A 16817-nucleotide genomic window follows, 5' to 3' on the forward strand; every position below is an offset into this window, starting at 1 on the left:
GCAGTGAGCCCGTGGCTCACCCTGAGGGAAAATTGTTGCGCTGAATACTGGGTTACTTCACGGGAGTTTGGTCAAATTTTGAGGAATTTTGAGAAAACTGACATCCCCGCCTACCAGAAACATTTTCGTTACGTGCCTGGCACCCACCAACACTTTTACAAAGTTCCAACGCTGGTGGAAAGCCCATACTTTTGTGCAAGTTGAGCGCTGGATTAGCCATTTTTTCGTATTCAGCATACCCAGCCTATTTAGCAACACTGCGTTCCTTATCCTTTCGATCCCAACATTATCCTCAGAGGGGAGGGGAATGTCAAATTTCCTCTGGAATCCTGCAAATTTAAACCTAAGCTTAGGCAAAATTGACCAGTATCTAGTGAAACCTTGTCTCAGGGTGGGGGAAGGAAAAGAAGGGTGGGGAGGGAGAGGAAGGGGCATGGACCCGCGCTCGGCTACGTTCCTATCTTGAAACATGTGATGAAAAAATAGCCCAGAGCCCCGTGCTTTTGGACCTATCGCTTACAGCATTTAACTTAAAAACACGAAACACGGACCGGAACACGGACCGACCGGACCGACACTTTAAACACACGAACGGCCCAAAACAAACACCGCGTGTCACCGTGTCGGCACTGAGCTCTCCCAACCAAAGCTGAATCAACAATCTGGTGAACAATAGACAAAAATAAAAATAAAAACTGTTGAAAACTTAAATTCTTGGTATTTGCGATGCACGTCACAAATAGCAGGAGCCCACCTGGCTCGTATAGGAAAGTATTTACTCACAATGTCGAGCTCCTCCATTCCTTTCATCTGTTTTAGTTTCCGTTGCCCAGCCATTTGTAATAATTCCCAACACCTAAGGAAAATTTATAGGTAGTGATTCTGCTATGATTCACAGGTTCTTTTGGGGAAGGGGACACATATGTGATGGCCCCCTAAAGGCTTTTTGAGCGATAGGACCGTGACCGTCTTGCCCCTCCCCCCCCCCCCCGCCCTACTGGATCCGCCAGAGGCAATGCCTTCTGCTTGAAGCCTACCTATATTATCCAGGAGGTACATGGCATCTTACAATGAATGCGCAAAAAGAAGTACCAGTTATACAGCTCACATGGTTGGAACCAGTCAAGTCTCGCCAGTTGCTTGGCAGTTTACATGCGAATTTTCCAAAAAGACAATCCTACCAGCACATCAAGCATACCAAGCGCGCAACTCCAAGCATGCAACTGCCCATGTCACCAACCTGTTGTTCCGTGTCTTCGAATGAGAGCGTGAGCGGGAACGGGAGCGAACACGGGAACGGGAACGGGAACGGGAGCCAGAGCGTGACCTCGACCGCGATGAGGACGACGTAGACGACGACGAGGAAGAGGAAGACGGCGATCGTTTATCGCTGCTGCCTCCATCCTCTTTCTTGGTCTCCTTGGCGTCGACATCCTCGGCGCCCCAGGCGCTTAGATCGTATTTAGACAGGTCATCGTCCCCCTCATCATCGTCATCTTCGTCGTCGTCATTCTCTTCTTCATCTTGCTCGTTTGCCGCACCTTTGGTGTACATCTGCAATGGCATGGTCTGGTATCTGAGCGCACCAGAGCAAGTTGGGAGAGATTACACAGCCCTATATTGCTGCAAGACAAAAATTTTCGGTAAGTACAAAGTCAAGGAGATTGGGAACATTTGTTTTCAGCCAGTTGGTCTGGATGGCATTGATTTTCGGTTCCTAAATCAATTAAACCATTATGCTCACCACATCCTACATCACACTAATAATTGCAATTCATGATATGCTATTTTTGTGTCTGAGACCAGTAACAAAGATTCATCCATTTTTTCTCAATTAAAAAATGCAATAACGAGTACACATAGCATTTTACACTCACAAATACCATGAGGAATCAATTTTGTCTGACAAGTGGGCTGCAACTAGCCAGAATATCCCAGACTATGGGTTTGATCCCATCACATTGGGTTGAATGGAGTCAAATGGCGTCATGATTTGGAGGCTTAGGCAACATGTATGTTGGTGTTACATATTGTTTGTTATCAAGGTGATACATGTTAGCGATTTTGATCTGGTCTCAATACTGCATGCCGTGTTATAACTGAAACTTCACTGCCCTTGCCTATAGACACATTTGTAGGTGCAGGTATAGTTGTTTGCACATGGTTGTTGTTTAGTTGGCTAAAATCAATGTTCTGTTCTCATCTGCCTTGGGCTGGAAACTAAAAATGTGACTTACACCAAATATTGGATACTAAATCCTCTGCCCTGAGAGAACTGCATGGTTCGCGTGAGTGACGGGAGTGCGGGCGGGTCCGCAATATCGCCGTTCGCCACTGAAGCGTACTTTTCAAGATCCCAAGCGGGCGGGTCTGACTTACCGACTCCGCTGTCCGGGGCGCCGGCGGTATGCCTGTCCGAAACTTCTTCTTTTTCCGACCAAACTGCAGTAGGCAAAGAAAACATATCAAGGGTGGAGCATCCAGCGCGGCTAGGGGTGCGCCAGTCACTGCAAGACACACGGTGCCGACGAGTCTGTTAGTGTTTTCAGGGGTTCGACCATTCTCCCGGGTGATATTCGACCAAGAAAGAAAAGCTGTTCACGAGCACATTTTGCTTTTGAACATTTCTAACTTTTCAACCAGTCCAGTGACGCGCATCAGGGCACCGCGATGGATCTTTATGCCGTACAATCTGCCCTGTCCCAGATGATGGGATGCACTAAGTCAATGAGAGCCGACACGACGGATTTGAGAACAATTCACACAGGTTCACGTCGGTTCACGTTCCAACGAAGCTTCACCAGAAGGTTCACACCAGCTAACCAAAAATTCACACTGGCTCGCCGAAGGTTCACACCGGTTCACCGAAGGTTTATACAGGTTCAATGAAGGTTCATATCGGTCCACCGAAGGTTTACACCAGTCCGCCGAAGGTTCACACAGGTTCACACAGAACAGGTCACAAAGGTTCGCCGAAGGTCCAGCGAAAATGCGACGACAGGCGGCCCGACCAGGAGTGTGTCCAGCAGCGTGGACCTAGAAGGATGGGACTCTAACACGCGAGGGTCACTTGGGAGGGGGCGCCACCCATCAGCGGAGGTCACCGGAGGGGCAAACGCGGCAGGGTGACGCACGGACGACCACACACGATGGACGCGCCCGGAAGCCGGCGGCCACGCACCTCGTCGTACTCATCGTCGGACTCGACGCGCTCCTTGTACTCGACGCCGTCACGCTCATTGTAGCCGCCACCGAAGCCGGTTCGCTCCTCCACGTCGCCCACCTTCGGCGCGTTGCACACGTTGCAGGTGGACCGGCGCGCCCAGTTGACGTTGCCACACCTGTCAGCGATCGCACACGTGCTCCGAAGGGCCTGCCATGATCGGAAGGCGGCGACGCTATCATACCCGCAGTTGACTCCTGTGGGCTTTACATGTGACATGGGACGAGATGTGTGTGAACAAGTCAATGACACTATTTCAACAGACGTCTGAGTACATCCTCATGTTGTAAAGAAAGCATGTGGTGTCATGCTTTGCAACATCAGATATAACTGAATATAACTGGATCCAATAGGCACCATTGTTGATGCCTTCAGGAAACTGAAAATTCATGGCCTTGCCTGCCCCTGGAAAACAGAGTATACCAACTTGTTACACTGCCAATCATCAGCACTGAAGAGGCCCTTGCTCTTGTCTGCTGCAGCCTTTCCAATTTCAATACCAAACTTCCTCTTGCTGGCTAGATCCTTGGGTTTGTTGGCACCACACCGGTTGCATGACATCCGACGAGCAAAATTTAGGTTGCCGCATCTGGAAAGGAAGACATACAATCAATGCAATATTTCATTTTGAAGCACACACACTGGTGGGAATTACATCTATGCCAAAAGGCAGACATGAAACTTCTGTACATCACGTACCATTTGCCTCTGCATTTAATCAAAATGAGGTGCTAGGCCAGCACATCTTGCTGCCCACAATATCATGCTTCATTTATCTTGTGTTTGGGTGATCAAGCTGAGGACCAAATGAAAATTCCTTCAAACCATGACCCAACCTATCAATTAAATTATAGATGAGATACCAGCAAAACTTCAGATAGGTGCTGGGTATAACCTGCTGTGGCACTGCACTATTTGATACAATTTATTGCTCAAATCTTGCCAACTAGGGTCACATTCAAACATTTATCACTTGCTTTAAAATATATCAGTAACGTTGGTCTGCTTGAAACAATGGATGCTGTGGATCAAATCATCACAATCATGGTTCAGCTCACTATGTCAGAATCAATCTGAATAATAAGAGGTTGACTTAACATGAGTATGCACAGGGAAAAATCACATGAAAACAAAAGTGTGCTAGGCAAAAACATGAACCATTGGAGACATGAGCTGATGTGGCATAAGCCAGTGCGGGCTTACTTGGATGAAGTACACAGCCAGTCCCCTTCTGAGGGTCCATGGGTGCTGCTCCCAGACATCCCAATCCAGTATTCAATGGCCTGCAATAGGAAAAAAAATATGATACATGATGTCCATACAGTGCACATGGACTTGTCAACCACTATCAGAGCATTAGTGCTGGTGGAAGCAGGTACTTGGAGACCAAAAGATGCTACCAAGGATGGACAATCACACAGGCTTCCATGATTCTGTGGTGGGCAGATAATTCCATGGATATATCCTTCTCCAACTGTCTCACAGATATAAGAATGGATGGGAAATGAAAAATGATGGAAAATGATGATGGAAAATAAGGTGCCCACCTGAAATTAATGTGAATAAAGAGCAGTCAGTATCTTAAGCTTAGCCTAAGAGTATGCACTTTTCACCACATACCCATTACATCAGCCATGCACCTAGCTACCAAGCATGTGTTCTGCTGAGATTGTAACGGCCTCTGACTGAGAGAGAGGGAGACATGCGTGTGGACCCATAAAAGGATCTCAGGGTCAGACTTGCAAGTGCCTGGTTCTAAGAAATTATTTTCAATTAAAGGGGATTTCCTGCAATCTACACTTAGCATTAATTTTGTGAAGCAATCACATGTTGTTGTGGTGCTTTTTGTGGTTTTGTTTATGATCCTCACTTCTGACCTTTCATGATGTTGATCCAGCATTTATTTGTATTGTTTGAAAATGTACAGATACCCATATGCAATGGCACCTTTCCATATTACTGATTCAGCATAATATTTCAATTGTTTAAAAGTCTACAGATATACATTTCAATGATACAACTACAATAAATCATCATCAAGCCATGTCAATACACGAGGCACCTGTCATTATGTCAGCTGTCATGTCAGAAGCCATTTGATCAATGGAAGCAGCAATCATGACAGACTTGTCATCCCTGTGATCTCTGCTACCATTCTTCCATGCAATTTTCATGGTAAAACACTTCAATTGCAGTCGAAAAAATAATAAATTAGGTTTATAATTTTGTAGATTGCTAAAAAACTGCATACACCACATTCATGTTTCATGTATTTCTAAAAACATTCTTGCATGATTTAGCAAAAATCAACGGCCGTGGTTTGCTTATTTACAGCACTCAAAAACAACTCAAAGTATGTTGATCGCCCTTTTTTTAAAAAGAAAACACCATCAACAGCCAGAAACCGGAATACCGCAACCCCTTACCTACAAGTACAATGACTACACGCTCGTACAACGCCGGTTGTGAAGGAAAGTTCATGTTAGGTATTGTGTTTTAAATCTTTCATGACGTCACTGGAAGCTCTAACAAATGGGTTACGCTACTATTGTGATTTGATGTACTCGTAAAGGACATCCGTTTAGTGCTTAATTTTCGCATTCGTTCAGCAGAGTTTCAATTTTGTTGAATAGGTGCGTGAGATGCAGAATTAGATTATGAAACACGAAATATGACAGATATTTTTTAGTACCAGCATACCTTCAAGGTCAAGCTCAATGCCAAATAACGGGAAGCTTCGTTTCACCCGATAGTTTTCCGAGGATTTCAGATTTTTAAGCATAAGGGTATTCTATGGCACATAAACTAGCGTCCGTCTAAAATTCTTGACCCCTGAACGTCACTCTACAAAGTCAAATCGGTGTATTATAAATATATACATATACTAGCGTCTGATACTGCAGGATTTTGTCGTTAGTGGTGGCAATGATTTGTGCAGAATTGGCACGCAAATAACATTTTCAGTACGCGTTTATCATGAGCCAGCTTGCCTAGCCATTCTACCTCACACTTGGCAATTGTTATCACAATGGGCGTCGGTTTCCCAAAATGATGGGAGGGGCCGAGCAATCCCGGAAGTTACCAAAAAGGACTTGTACAAAACGCTTTTTGGATTTCGGCTTCTTGTGTTCTGGTTAGCTATTAAAGCTTACATCCACTATATGTTCTTTTAAAAGCTCGGGTGTAGCCACAGTGGACAATTTCGTGGCAATCTGGACGGGGCAATCACGTGTGGACAGGCTTATACGTGCCTACATTGCCAGCTGGCAGTTTGAATCAGTTTCGTGTAACCGCAGATGTTCTGTGAAGCTAACGAGATGCAGTTGCAACTCTTCAGCACTTTGAAAAAATGCAATCTGGGTGTTATCCGCCATGATCTGCTCAGCTAATTAGTCGTGCATGTGATGACGCACCACTGATGATGATGATGATGATAATGATGTTGATGATGATGATGATGATGATGATGCACAACCGGTCCCCTCCTCGATGCGGCTGGTCCTCGGCCCTCGCTGATGCAAACGAACTCTTTATCACTGGCACAGGAAGTTCAATCATTGGTACCGAGACACCTATTCTCCTTACCGGTCCCTGGTTGAAATGGTGCGGAGGATCCCTCGTCCGGCACAGGTGTCCTTGACTGGCACAGGCCTCTCCACTGTAATATTGTACATGTGGACCTTTTTTGTCATTTTCCATGAATCCTTTCATCGCCAGGAGAGGCCAGACCAGCACAATAGGCGCTTTCGCATACGGGGTCCCATCATCATCTCTATCCAGCAAATGTGCTCACGGCTCATGGTCTCCTGCAATTCAGCAAATGTGCTCCTGGCAGACCTGGGGCTCACTGCCGACACATGGTCTCCTGGTTAGGTGCCCACTGACTAGCAATGTGTGTCCTTCATTGTGTCAGGTGTCCTGACCAATGAAGGATGCCTTCGGAATTGACAATTAGAGATCTTGGCCTTGTCCCTGCTTGGGAAATAACCCTTAGGCCCCAGAATGTTACGGAACGGATTGTTCGATATTGCTGTTCTCAGTCAGCTGCCTCAATCAGAGACACAGTGGCACGTAGACTCCGATGAGTGCTAGAGCTACTCTGACATTTTAGGGTCCGACCTTCGGGCTATATCCCTCCATACGACCTCTGACCTGCCCTTTGGACCCTTTAATCGGGCCCCTGATCTTCAGCCCCAAGGGACCAAACAAGGACCCTCGGGAACCATGGGACTCTCAGAGCCTAAGAGGTGGAGTGGGCGGATGTCGTGCTGAAATTGGTTCCTCGGGAAAATATAGCTTTATGGGCCATTTTAAGTGCCCCTGGAATTCTGCATCGCTTTAAGATGAATGTTTGGGCTGATTGTGGTGTTCCAGTTAAAACTAGGTGCTCAAAACAATAAATGTTATGATGCGCTGGAATCTAGGTTCTTGATGCCTTTCCACCGAAGGTGCCGAACCAGGGTTTCGTCAGAGTGTACGGCAGAGGAAATGTGATGCCCCTGTATTCCGGTGCCCATTGATAGGGAAGCTTTTGACCACTGTTCCTTCAATCGCCCACTTGCATTTGTTGTCTCAAGGAAATAAATACTGTGGTGGTCCGAAAGAAACGTGTCCATTGGCCGAATGGGCCGATGAGGATTTAGAAAATTGAGAGGCACGGGAATTGTGATGACTCCTGCAGTTATGTTCCCCTGGAATATGAATGTCATAATGCCCCGAAAAGAATGCTGCTGGTAAGAGGCTTAGGGCGACAATAGTGTAGTGGTTAGCGCGCTTGCGTTAACTACTGTGCACCTGGGAAACCAGAGATGCGGGGTTCGATTCCCCATAGTGCCCGCACTTCCTGCCAGGGTGAGAGGCAGGCGATGTCATATAGCCTCAGCAGCTATGTGCGTCGCTAAGCCCAAATGATAACGAAGCTATTGGTGCCTGTTTCCCTGAACGGAGTGCCCCTTCCCTGAGCGATCCGATTCATAATTTTTCCAGAGTAAAAGGCACACTGATCGTGATGCCCTTGGATTTTGGTGCCCTTTTGAAATTATGGTTTGGGCTTTGTATATGGCTCGCTTTGATGTTGTACCTCTTGAATGTAGATGATGCTGCCCCGGAAGGAAGGATTTTGTGCCTCCTTGTCCAAGGGTCCGATCCAGGATTTTAGCAGGGCGGCAACATAGTTATATGCCTGGAATTCATGGCTCTCAGAATAGTGGATCGGGGCTCTTTCTGGCTCTCTCTGGAATTGGGTGCTTCTTGAAAATAAAGGTCATGGTGCCCCGAAATGAAGAGTTTAGTGCTCCCTCGCCGAATGGGCCGAGGCAGGATTTCATCAAGGGGAGTGACAGGAACGTTGCGGTGCCCTGCAACTTAGTGTTTCATAAAAATACGGGTTATGTGGTTCCGAAATAAACATATTGCTGCCCCTTCGCGATGCAATTTGGCGCCTCCTCGGGGGATCAAAATCCTTATGGAACCCAAGGGGAAGAAGCATGATCCCATGGTCTTTCCCCTATGGACCCGCCCCTGCTTTGCGGTGCCTCAGGAAATGTGTACCTCTGGAAAATAATAGCTACGATACCCGGTAATAAAGTTCTTTGGTACTCCCTCGTGGAACAGGTCAGTCCAAAAATTTGTCAATGTGGAAGGCATAGATATTGTGGTTTCCATGGATTTTAATCCCTATTTAAAACCAACGTTTTGTGGAATTTGAGTGGCCCACTTAAAGGCCTCTTTGAAATAAAGGTTATGGTGGACCGAAATGAAAGTTACGGTGCCCCAAATTCACGGTTTTGGTACCCCATAGCTCAAGGGGCCAATCCAGGATTTCGTCGGGGTGGGAGGCACAACATTGCTGTACCCCTGAAATAAAGTGCCCTTGGGAAATGAGGGCTTGGGGCCGGCTATGGTGGCCCCGGATTTCGCTGCATATCGAAAACAAATATTAGTGGTCATTTGTGGTGCCCCTGAAATTTTGAGCCTCCTGAAAATAAAGGTTATGGTGGATCCGACATGTGGATTTCGGTGCCCCTTTGCCACCACACTTTCCTGTCCCCTCGCCCCAAGGGACAGGGGCATAGCCCCATTCCCCTACCCCTTCCCACACCACTCTGGATCCGCCATTGGTCAAGGTCGGTTGCCATGGCATGCCTCCTCGCTTCAATGCGTAACTCGTTATGTGTTTCCCAAATTGTCATTCGGCTCCAGTGCGTAAGCCCCATTTATGTCAATTTGGCATGAGTTTATACCGAGCCGTGTTTATGACTACAAAGCCCCATTCTGCGCTCCGCAAAGTGTTATCTGTACGTGCTATGAAGCTGGCGCCTCTGTCACACGATACGTATGCACTGGGCAATGCTGCCTCTGAACTCTTCCCACCCAGGCTCTAAGCGCAAGTTTTCTTCCAGTCAACAGGTACCCACCAGTGGCTCAGGTACGCACGCTGTGTTGCTACATACGGCCCGCTGCTAGACGCCTACTCTATCGCGCCTCCCGTTTCAACAACATTTGCAATAAGCACGGCTCAAAGTGGTCTCTGCTGCCCTTGCCCTGAGCACACTGTTTACCTACCTCCATTACCAAAGACTAAGCAAAATAATGAAATGAACTGTGCATATAAAACTTTTCTTATCACTCCCATATTGAATATACCTGTATCGTGTTTCGATTTGCCTCGGTCTCATGTGAAGTTGGGTTCACTGCAGCTTGGCTTACGCGGTTACGGCCATCGGTTGCCGTGGCCACCAGCTGACTGTTGGCGCCATATCATTCCCGCCAACCTGTCTGTCTTCGCGTGCGTGAAGTCTGGCGCGTGGATGAAAATGTTCTGATGACATTCAAATTGGCCGAGCGGGGACGTTTCTCGCTTTCAGTTTCAAAGTACCGTAGTCGTCCACCACCGGACCACAAACAGATCATGACTTGCCGCATAGAAGTTGGTTTTCGGAGACGGGCTCAGTGTGAGATCAAACGAGGAGCAAGTACATATGGAAGGAAGCAAATACTCCTGCCTCACATGGTTGCAATTATCGACAAAATAAAGATTATCTGCCCGCGAAACATCATTTCCGATATTCGATGCAGCAATAACATAATACGTAAGACACAGCGAGAGTAGACACTTCCATATACGTGCGACAAACACGTGCAAAATAAATATCATTATCAACCACATGTGCCTGAGCATTACGTCATATGAATTCACACATTCGCACTCTTATCCTGGGTTACACACATTTCCCGTTATATAACTTGATTCACAACTCGGCAAGATATTAATGAGGCTAAAAAACGCGAGTGGAAACACAAATGCACAGGTACGCTTTTACCTCAACCGAGACATGCATTATAGAAAACTCACCGCCGCTTGAAATGGCGAAAAAATTACATTAAATGGCGGAAGCTGCCGCCACTCTGTTGCCTACCAGCCGCGTATCCCCTAAATACCGACGATATCATGATACTGTGGCGTTTGACGCGGTGCTGCTATGTCCGATCCGCTGCTTATCGCCTAATGCCTACACTATTGCGTCTCCCGTTTCAAGGGCATTTGTAGCATGCCCCACAGACTCGCCTTGCCGTAAGCGCAATGTGTGCTCCAACATCCATTACCGAACACTCAGCGAAACGATTTAAGGAACTGAGCATATTTCAAGCTATCATGATCACATCCACATTACATATCCGTATATTTGTCATATTTCTCTCGGTTTTATGCTTTCACTACAGTCCGTCTTACGCGGTAATAGCGATCGGTGGCCCTGGTCGATCACTTCATTGTTCAAGCCATTTTCATTCGCACCGACCTGCTTGTCGCCAGGCGCCTACGAAGTCTCACAGTCAATGAAGATGTTCTAGTTGCTGGAACGGGAGAAGTTTCTCAAGCGTCGGAGCCTCTCGGCACTAGCCCACGGACAGATCACAACTTGTTGCGAAGGAGTTTGTCTTTCAGGACGGGCTCAGCGTGAGGCCAAGCCAGAAGCACGCAAATATGGAACGAAGCAAGCATTGTTTGCCTGCATTGCCTGCCATGGCTTCAATTATAAACAAAATGAAGATAATCGTTTCACGAAAAAAGTCGTTGCCGCTACCCGGCGTAACAATAACATGACATCCAACCCTGGCCATGACGGGCGGCGATTATGGCACATGTTTTGATATGAAAACGTGTTCCTAGATTTCCTGGTTTCGGAGTAGCGGCAGTTTGTTATGAACGCCCCCTGGCGATCCACGCCTGGCTCAGGCGGCGGGCGGCAACATCATTGTACCACAGAATAGACTCAGAATTAACAAGACACACGCGAGTTTGAACTTAGTGTCGCCACAAGGCATGGTCTCGTAAACATAATGTAAAGCTACAAAGTTCGGCTTCCTGGAAAATTCGACCTCTGACCAGTCAACAACATAAAAACTAGTACCAATCGTGAGATTGTGTTCAGAACAACGTGCTGGTGTCCTCGGCAAGCTCTATCGTTATAAGCTTGGAAACGCCGGGGTTAAATCGCATTAACCCCCTCTCCCCTCATCAGTCTGAGTCATGCAAAACAGCGAATCAGGGCGATGGCTAAGACTGTTGTCTCTAGTAACTTCGATCGACTTAAGTCACAATGGCCATTTGTCTTAGGTTAATTCTGTACAACTGCTTGGCGCGAAATCTGATGCATGAATAAGCCGCACGCTCATTGACTAGCAAAATGGGAGAGAGGGAGAGAGAGAGAGAGAGAGAGAGAGAGAGAGAGAGAGGGAGAGAGAGAGGAGAGAGAGAGAGAGAGAGAGAGAGAGAGAGAGAGAGAGAGGAGAGAGAGAGAGAGAGAGAGAGAGAGAGAGAGACAGAGACAGAGACAGAGAGACAGAGAGAGACAGAGAGACAGAGAGACAGAGACAGAGAGACAGAGAGAGAGACAAAGAGAGAGACAGAGAGGCAGAGAGAGGCAGAAAAAGAGACAGAGAGAGACAGAGAGAAAGGCAGAGAGAGAGGGTGAGACAGAGAGATACAGAGAGATTGTAGGTACCTTTATAATATATATATATATATATATATATATATATATATATATATATGCAGGTATATATGCATATACATATATGTATATGTATTTGTACATACATCTACATGCATACCTTTCTAAATATTTTGTCAAAATATTATAGTGGGCTCAGTGTTGATGACCTTTTACAATGCTTTCTCGATAAAGCTGATGACAGCTTTGACAGCATCCGATGACAGCATCCGCTACTCTTGAGAACCATACCGTGTGGATGCGTTATAGAGCCCATGCATCATAATACAAAACGATGCGATGCAATGCATGAAAGTTTAAAAGAGCTGTCGTCGCCCCTAACAGGAGCAGCCCTTTCGCCGTCCAAACGTCGTGCGTCATTGGAGCTGTACGACGCACTCAGCTGCTGAGGCTATTTGGCGTCGCCTGTTTCTCACCCCGAGCGGGAAGGGCGGGTACCACGGGGAATCGAACCCCGTTCCTCTGGTTTCCCAGACGCGTAGTGGTTAAGGCAGACGTGTTAACCGTTACACTACCAGCAACCTCTCGCCGTCCAAACGGAAGGCCGTGACCCAATCACTCTTTTCGAACGCCACCCCATCAACCAAAGGATCTTGTTGTGTCCTCATGTGCCCTCCTTCGTCCAGAAGGAGGGCACAATTTCTTTTGAATCTCACAATTGAATTTCTTCAAAAAATGAGTTGCGAAACATCACCAACACATACAGTACATAACGGAACCAAATACCGCAGATAATTCTATCCATAACCCGCAATACCAAACAGCAGGCACCCCGACAAGTGCTTTCCACGATTACCGTGCAGTTACTGCTGAGTAACCAGCTATTTCCGATCCCACGAGCCAGGATCAAAGTTTTGAATTATTTAATGTGCCTGCTGCCAAGGGCGTGCTGACGCGGTGCCGCGTTGTGTGCTCAAACAAAACGTTGTCTATATCCATGCACAGTGGTCCAACTGGGCAGTACTCTACCGCATGACGTCACTCGTCGGCCGAGGGGGGCGAAATTGGCTCCGCCTGCGCCCAAGGGCGCTGGCGCTGCCATTACTGTTTTCTGACGCAAAAATGCACGAGAACAGCACGGCCCTCCGAGGCTCCATCCCCCCTCTCTCCCCTCCCTTAGTCTGTGCCCGTGAGGTTCAAGGCCTAGGTTTAGGCACAGCAACAGTTGTTTTTTTTTTTACCGTGACATTACTGTATGTAATCCCGCAATGTGGTGACCAGGCAAATAGCTTTTGTTGAAATCTTATACACCACTATGGATAGTAACACGGAGAGCCCCAAGGCGGTTAATTAGTAACAAGGCTCGCATATAGCCGAGCGAACATGTGCGGTACGCAGCTGAAAGAACTGAAAGCACCGGGGCAAACCAATATCGGTAGCTCATTAATGAGCTAGGTACTGTAACTATCAGCAGTTGTGGGGTCTGTTAGTCAGTTCATGATGCGTAGACGTATTGCCAGTGGGGCTAGGACTCGCTGGTGCAAACTTGTCCTCCCCCGTCGCAAACCTTGGCTGCGTCCCTGTTCCTCACCCCCTTTGCCCGTGTATCATGGATGACTGCCCCTGGTAGTCAGGCCACACTTTGTAAACAAGATTACGGTTGAAAAATCTCTTTTGGATCTTGTATTGTAGTCGACAAACCGCACAGAGTGGCATAGATTCTGCATGCGTGCTATGACTGACTGTCAATGGGATTTACAAATTTCCGCATAAAACATTTGCGAATTCTCCTTTTACGCACACGCATGCTCACTTCGGTGAGCCGGCGATTTCCAGAGTCATAGACGGAGATGCACTTGGTAGAAGGCATGGTTTAACCAAGGCTGCTAGGGAAGGTTACGCAGACCTGACGTCACCAGGAGACTAAAATTTGGTAGCCCGCAGTGTGGTTTTTGGTCGATACTACGAAAAGTTTGGTAGATACTAGTCACCCGATTTAAAACGGTAACTTCGCCATCGAACTGGATGACAACCCAGTTCCACATCTTGATTTTAATGTTATGTAAATAAATATAATAATTTGGCATTCCAACCCTTCTAAACACAACTCAATGCCAGGATCTCACTGGAAAAATAAATCCTATTAAACCATGTTTTGTAGTCGCAGAACCCGCGCCATATGCGTCGAATACAACGCTCGTGAATATCTATATTTAAAGCGCGTTTGAAAAAGGAAAATTCAAGGATAAATTAATAGATAACGTACGTGGCATTTACATTAAATTAATGAATGAGCAATGATTACGCATATACTGTTACACTGCAGTGCTTATATGGAGTAAAATGTGAAAATAAGGTAATGGAGGAAGGCAGGTGCCAAGAATTTCGTTGTCGCTGTGCTCTGATCTTCCTAGGTGTTGGTTAACTTGCAGATCTATAATGTTGGATGGGTTAGATAAAAATGGTGCACATGAGTGGCAGAAATTGCGAAACTTGCCAGAAATCGGCCTATTTTGCAGGAAAATGATTTTGCGGCATCTTGAACTAAAATGGCATGTGCTGTATTTAAGCCCCGGGGTTCACCACTCACTAACCCCATAAGGGCAAGCCAACCCTGCATTCACCCTGACAACGCTTCCACTAGGCCGACAGGATATGCATTCCAACTTATCAATACGCGTCCCGGGGTGCTGCGAGCCCGTCTGGCTCGCCGTATCTCATTTCCAACATATGTTGTTGTTGTTACATGTTGTTCTCTTTTGCACAGACTGTTTCTAAGCACTTCCGGCTAGAGTTCTTCGGGATAAATCACTGGTGAATGGGTAACCCCATCTGTCTGTTGGGGGCAGGCTGGAAGCGCATTTCAGCAATAATTTTGTGGCTCTGTTGCAAACCAACACCATTCACCAGCTGCAAATGTTTCATTGAATACTCTAGGGCGAAAACCACTCGGTTTTCGGACATATTTACGTTTAAATCAGCTCGCAAAGAACAGTGTTTTACGCCGCCATAGCGTTGGTGCCATATGGCTCCGTCCCATGATGACGTCACAGCATCGCTACGCGGAATGCAGTAATGCGGGGACTTTGGTTTAACATTGGGTGTGGGTTCGGCCTTAACCAGATGGCCAGGATCACATTCATGATCTCGAAGATGATCAGATCAGACTGCCGCATTCTCTGTATTTATAGTGTTAGTCCAAGAGCAACGGTGCACTCATATCAGGACAGTTGGATCGTTTTTTTTGGAAACGAAAAAATGCCTTTATTGTGCCGTTTCACATTCTTGCAAGAGATCACTGCACAGGATGGCATCTTGCTGCCAAAAAAACTGCCTTTGATGTTCACTCTTGCCCAACGCTCAAACACCACTTCGAATTTCTCCCATCCGCGACATAAAAGCACGCACCGGGACCACATAGCAATGCAAAATTGATGCCACACTGCACGATAACAGACAACACCGACGACAGTATTTCTGCCTGACTACTGCTTTCCAAGCGACGCACTCACCGTTGCCATGCAACGCCGCCGTGCAAGTCTGTGCGACTTTGCGACGTCATCGCCTAACGTTAACAAGCGGATGCGTATTGAAACGTCTGGTGTTCATGAAGTCCAGTGGTCAAAAAGTCCAGAATCGCAGATCCAGCGTTTACGACATCCAGAAACCGTCCAAAACCCCTGGACAGCGGAAAATCATAATCAGCGCCCCGATGCAATGAAATGGGACCACGAAACGGAGCCATCCAGACAGATCCATGGTTGTGGCCAAGAGCGGTAGATATCAGTGTGATACACTCAGTACAGCGCTCGTCGACCGTTGACCGTCCCTCTTACCCGTTCGGATTATGTCATGCTGTACCACAATAGATGTGGCTGTGTATAAAACAAGGATGCGATAATGAAAGAATGGGCATGTCCGGGTCCAAGACGTTTTGCTGTCGCAATGAGAAACAAAACTGCTGACTTGTAATGGGGTCTGATTGATGCGCCTGTTAGGTGCGTGGAAATCACTGTGTTTCGTTGTGTCGCAGATCCAAGATCCAGCTGTGGTGGAGGCGACAGCGCATGTGACGACATGCAGGCCGTCTGCCAGCAAGCAGCCGCGATGCCTCCAGTACCCGTCATGAAGGAGGCCGACGAGGACGGCGGGGTCAACGAGTCGGGCGAAGACAAGCTCCACGGCGGAGACGGGAAAGAAACGAGAATCGCCCCCCGTTGCAGCGACGAGGTGGACGAGGTCAACATCGAGGACGAGACGCCGGCCTTCGTTGCCGGCTGCGTGGCGGCCAAGTGCAAACACCTTGATCCAAGCATGATACTTTCCACCCCAGCTGTGTGCCAAACAGCCGGTTATACACGATTGGTCGGGGTAGTCTGATGACACCGTCGCCGGCCTGGATGAGCGCTGTCGAGGCTTTCGAGGTCGTGTTCCAGCTAGTTATGGGCCGAGGCATGAACAGAGACTTTGGTATCGTCGACCTCTTCATAAAGCTCCTGCTGAGGAAGCTCTGTGCTGGACAAGCGGATCACTCGGAGGCTGGTAACTACGCACATCAATCTGCGCCACAGATGGCTTAATCAGGCTAGGGCTGAGCGGGCTGCTGCCAGGCGCGCAGCCAAACAGGTGCGACAGCAGGT

The 16817-nt window shown here is 47.4% G+C and overlaps 1 protein-coding gene across 4 annotated transcripts in view; it reads right to left on the reverse strand.

Moving 5' to 3' along the window:
- Window positions 1-5699, reverse strand: part of LOC119109623 (zinc finger Ran-binding domain-containing protein 2) — a 10738-nt gene extending 5039 nt beyond the window's left edge. The window contains exons 1-6 of one of the 4 annotated variants that reach the window (XM_037233330.1): window positions 5650-5699; window positions 4427-4506; window positions 3651-3812; window positions 3182-3341; window positions 2380-2442; window positions 1241-1554 (exon numbers count right to left, since the gene is read on the reverse strand). In XM_037233330.1, coding sequence (XP_037089225.1) covers window positions 1241-1554; window positions 2380-2442; window positions 3182-3341; window positions 3651-3812; window positions 4427-4485 — 758 coding nt within the window. In that variant the 5' untranslated portion in view covers window positions 4486-4506; window positions 5650-5699. Of the gene's footprint in view, window positions 1-1240; window positions 1555-2379; window positions 2443-3181; window positions 3342-3650; window positions 3813-4426; window positions 4507-5100; window positions 5241-5285; window positions 5373-5649 lie in introns of those variants that run through there. The other 3 variants (XM_037233331.1, XM_037233333.1, XM_037233332.1) reach the window with 3 other exon arrangements.
- Window positions 5700-16817: the final 11118 nt, after the last annotated feature.

This window comes from Pollicipes pollicipes, unplaced genomic scaffold (genome assembly GCF_011947565.3).
Source record: "Pollicipes pollicipes isolate AB1234 unplaced genomic scaffold, Ppol_2.1 Scaffold_7231;HRSCAF=8579_pilon_pilon_pilon, whole genome shotgun sequence".
Taxonomy (NCBI): domain Eukaryota; kingdom Metazoa; phylum Arthropoda; class Thecostraca; order Pollicipedomorpha; family Pollicipedidae; genus Pollicipes; species Pollicipes pollicipes.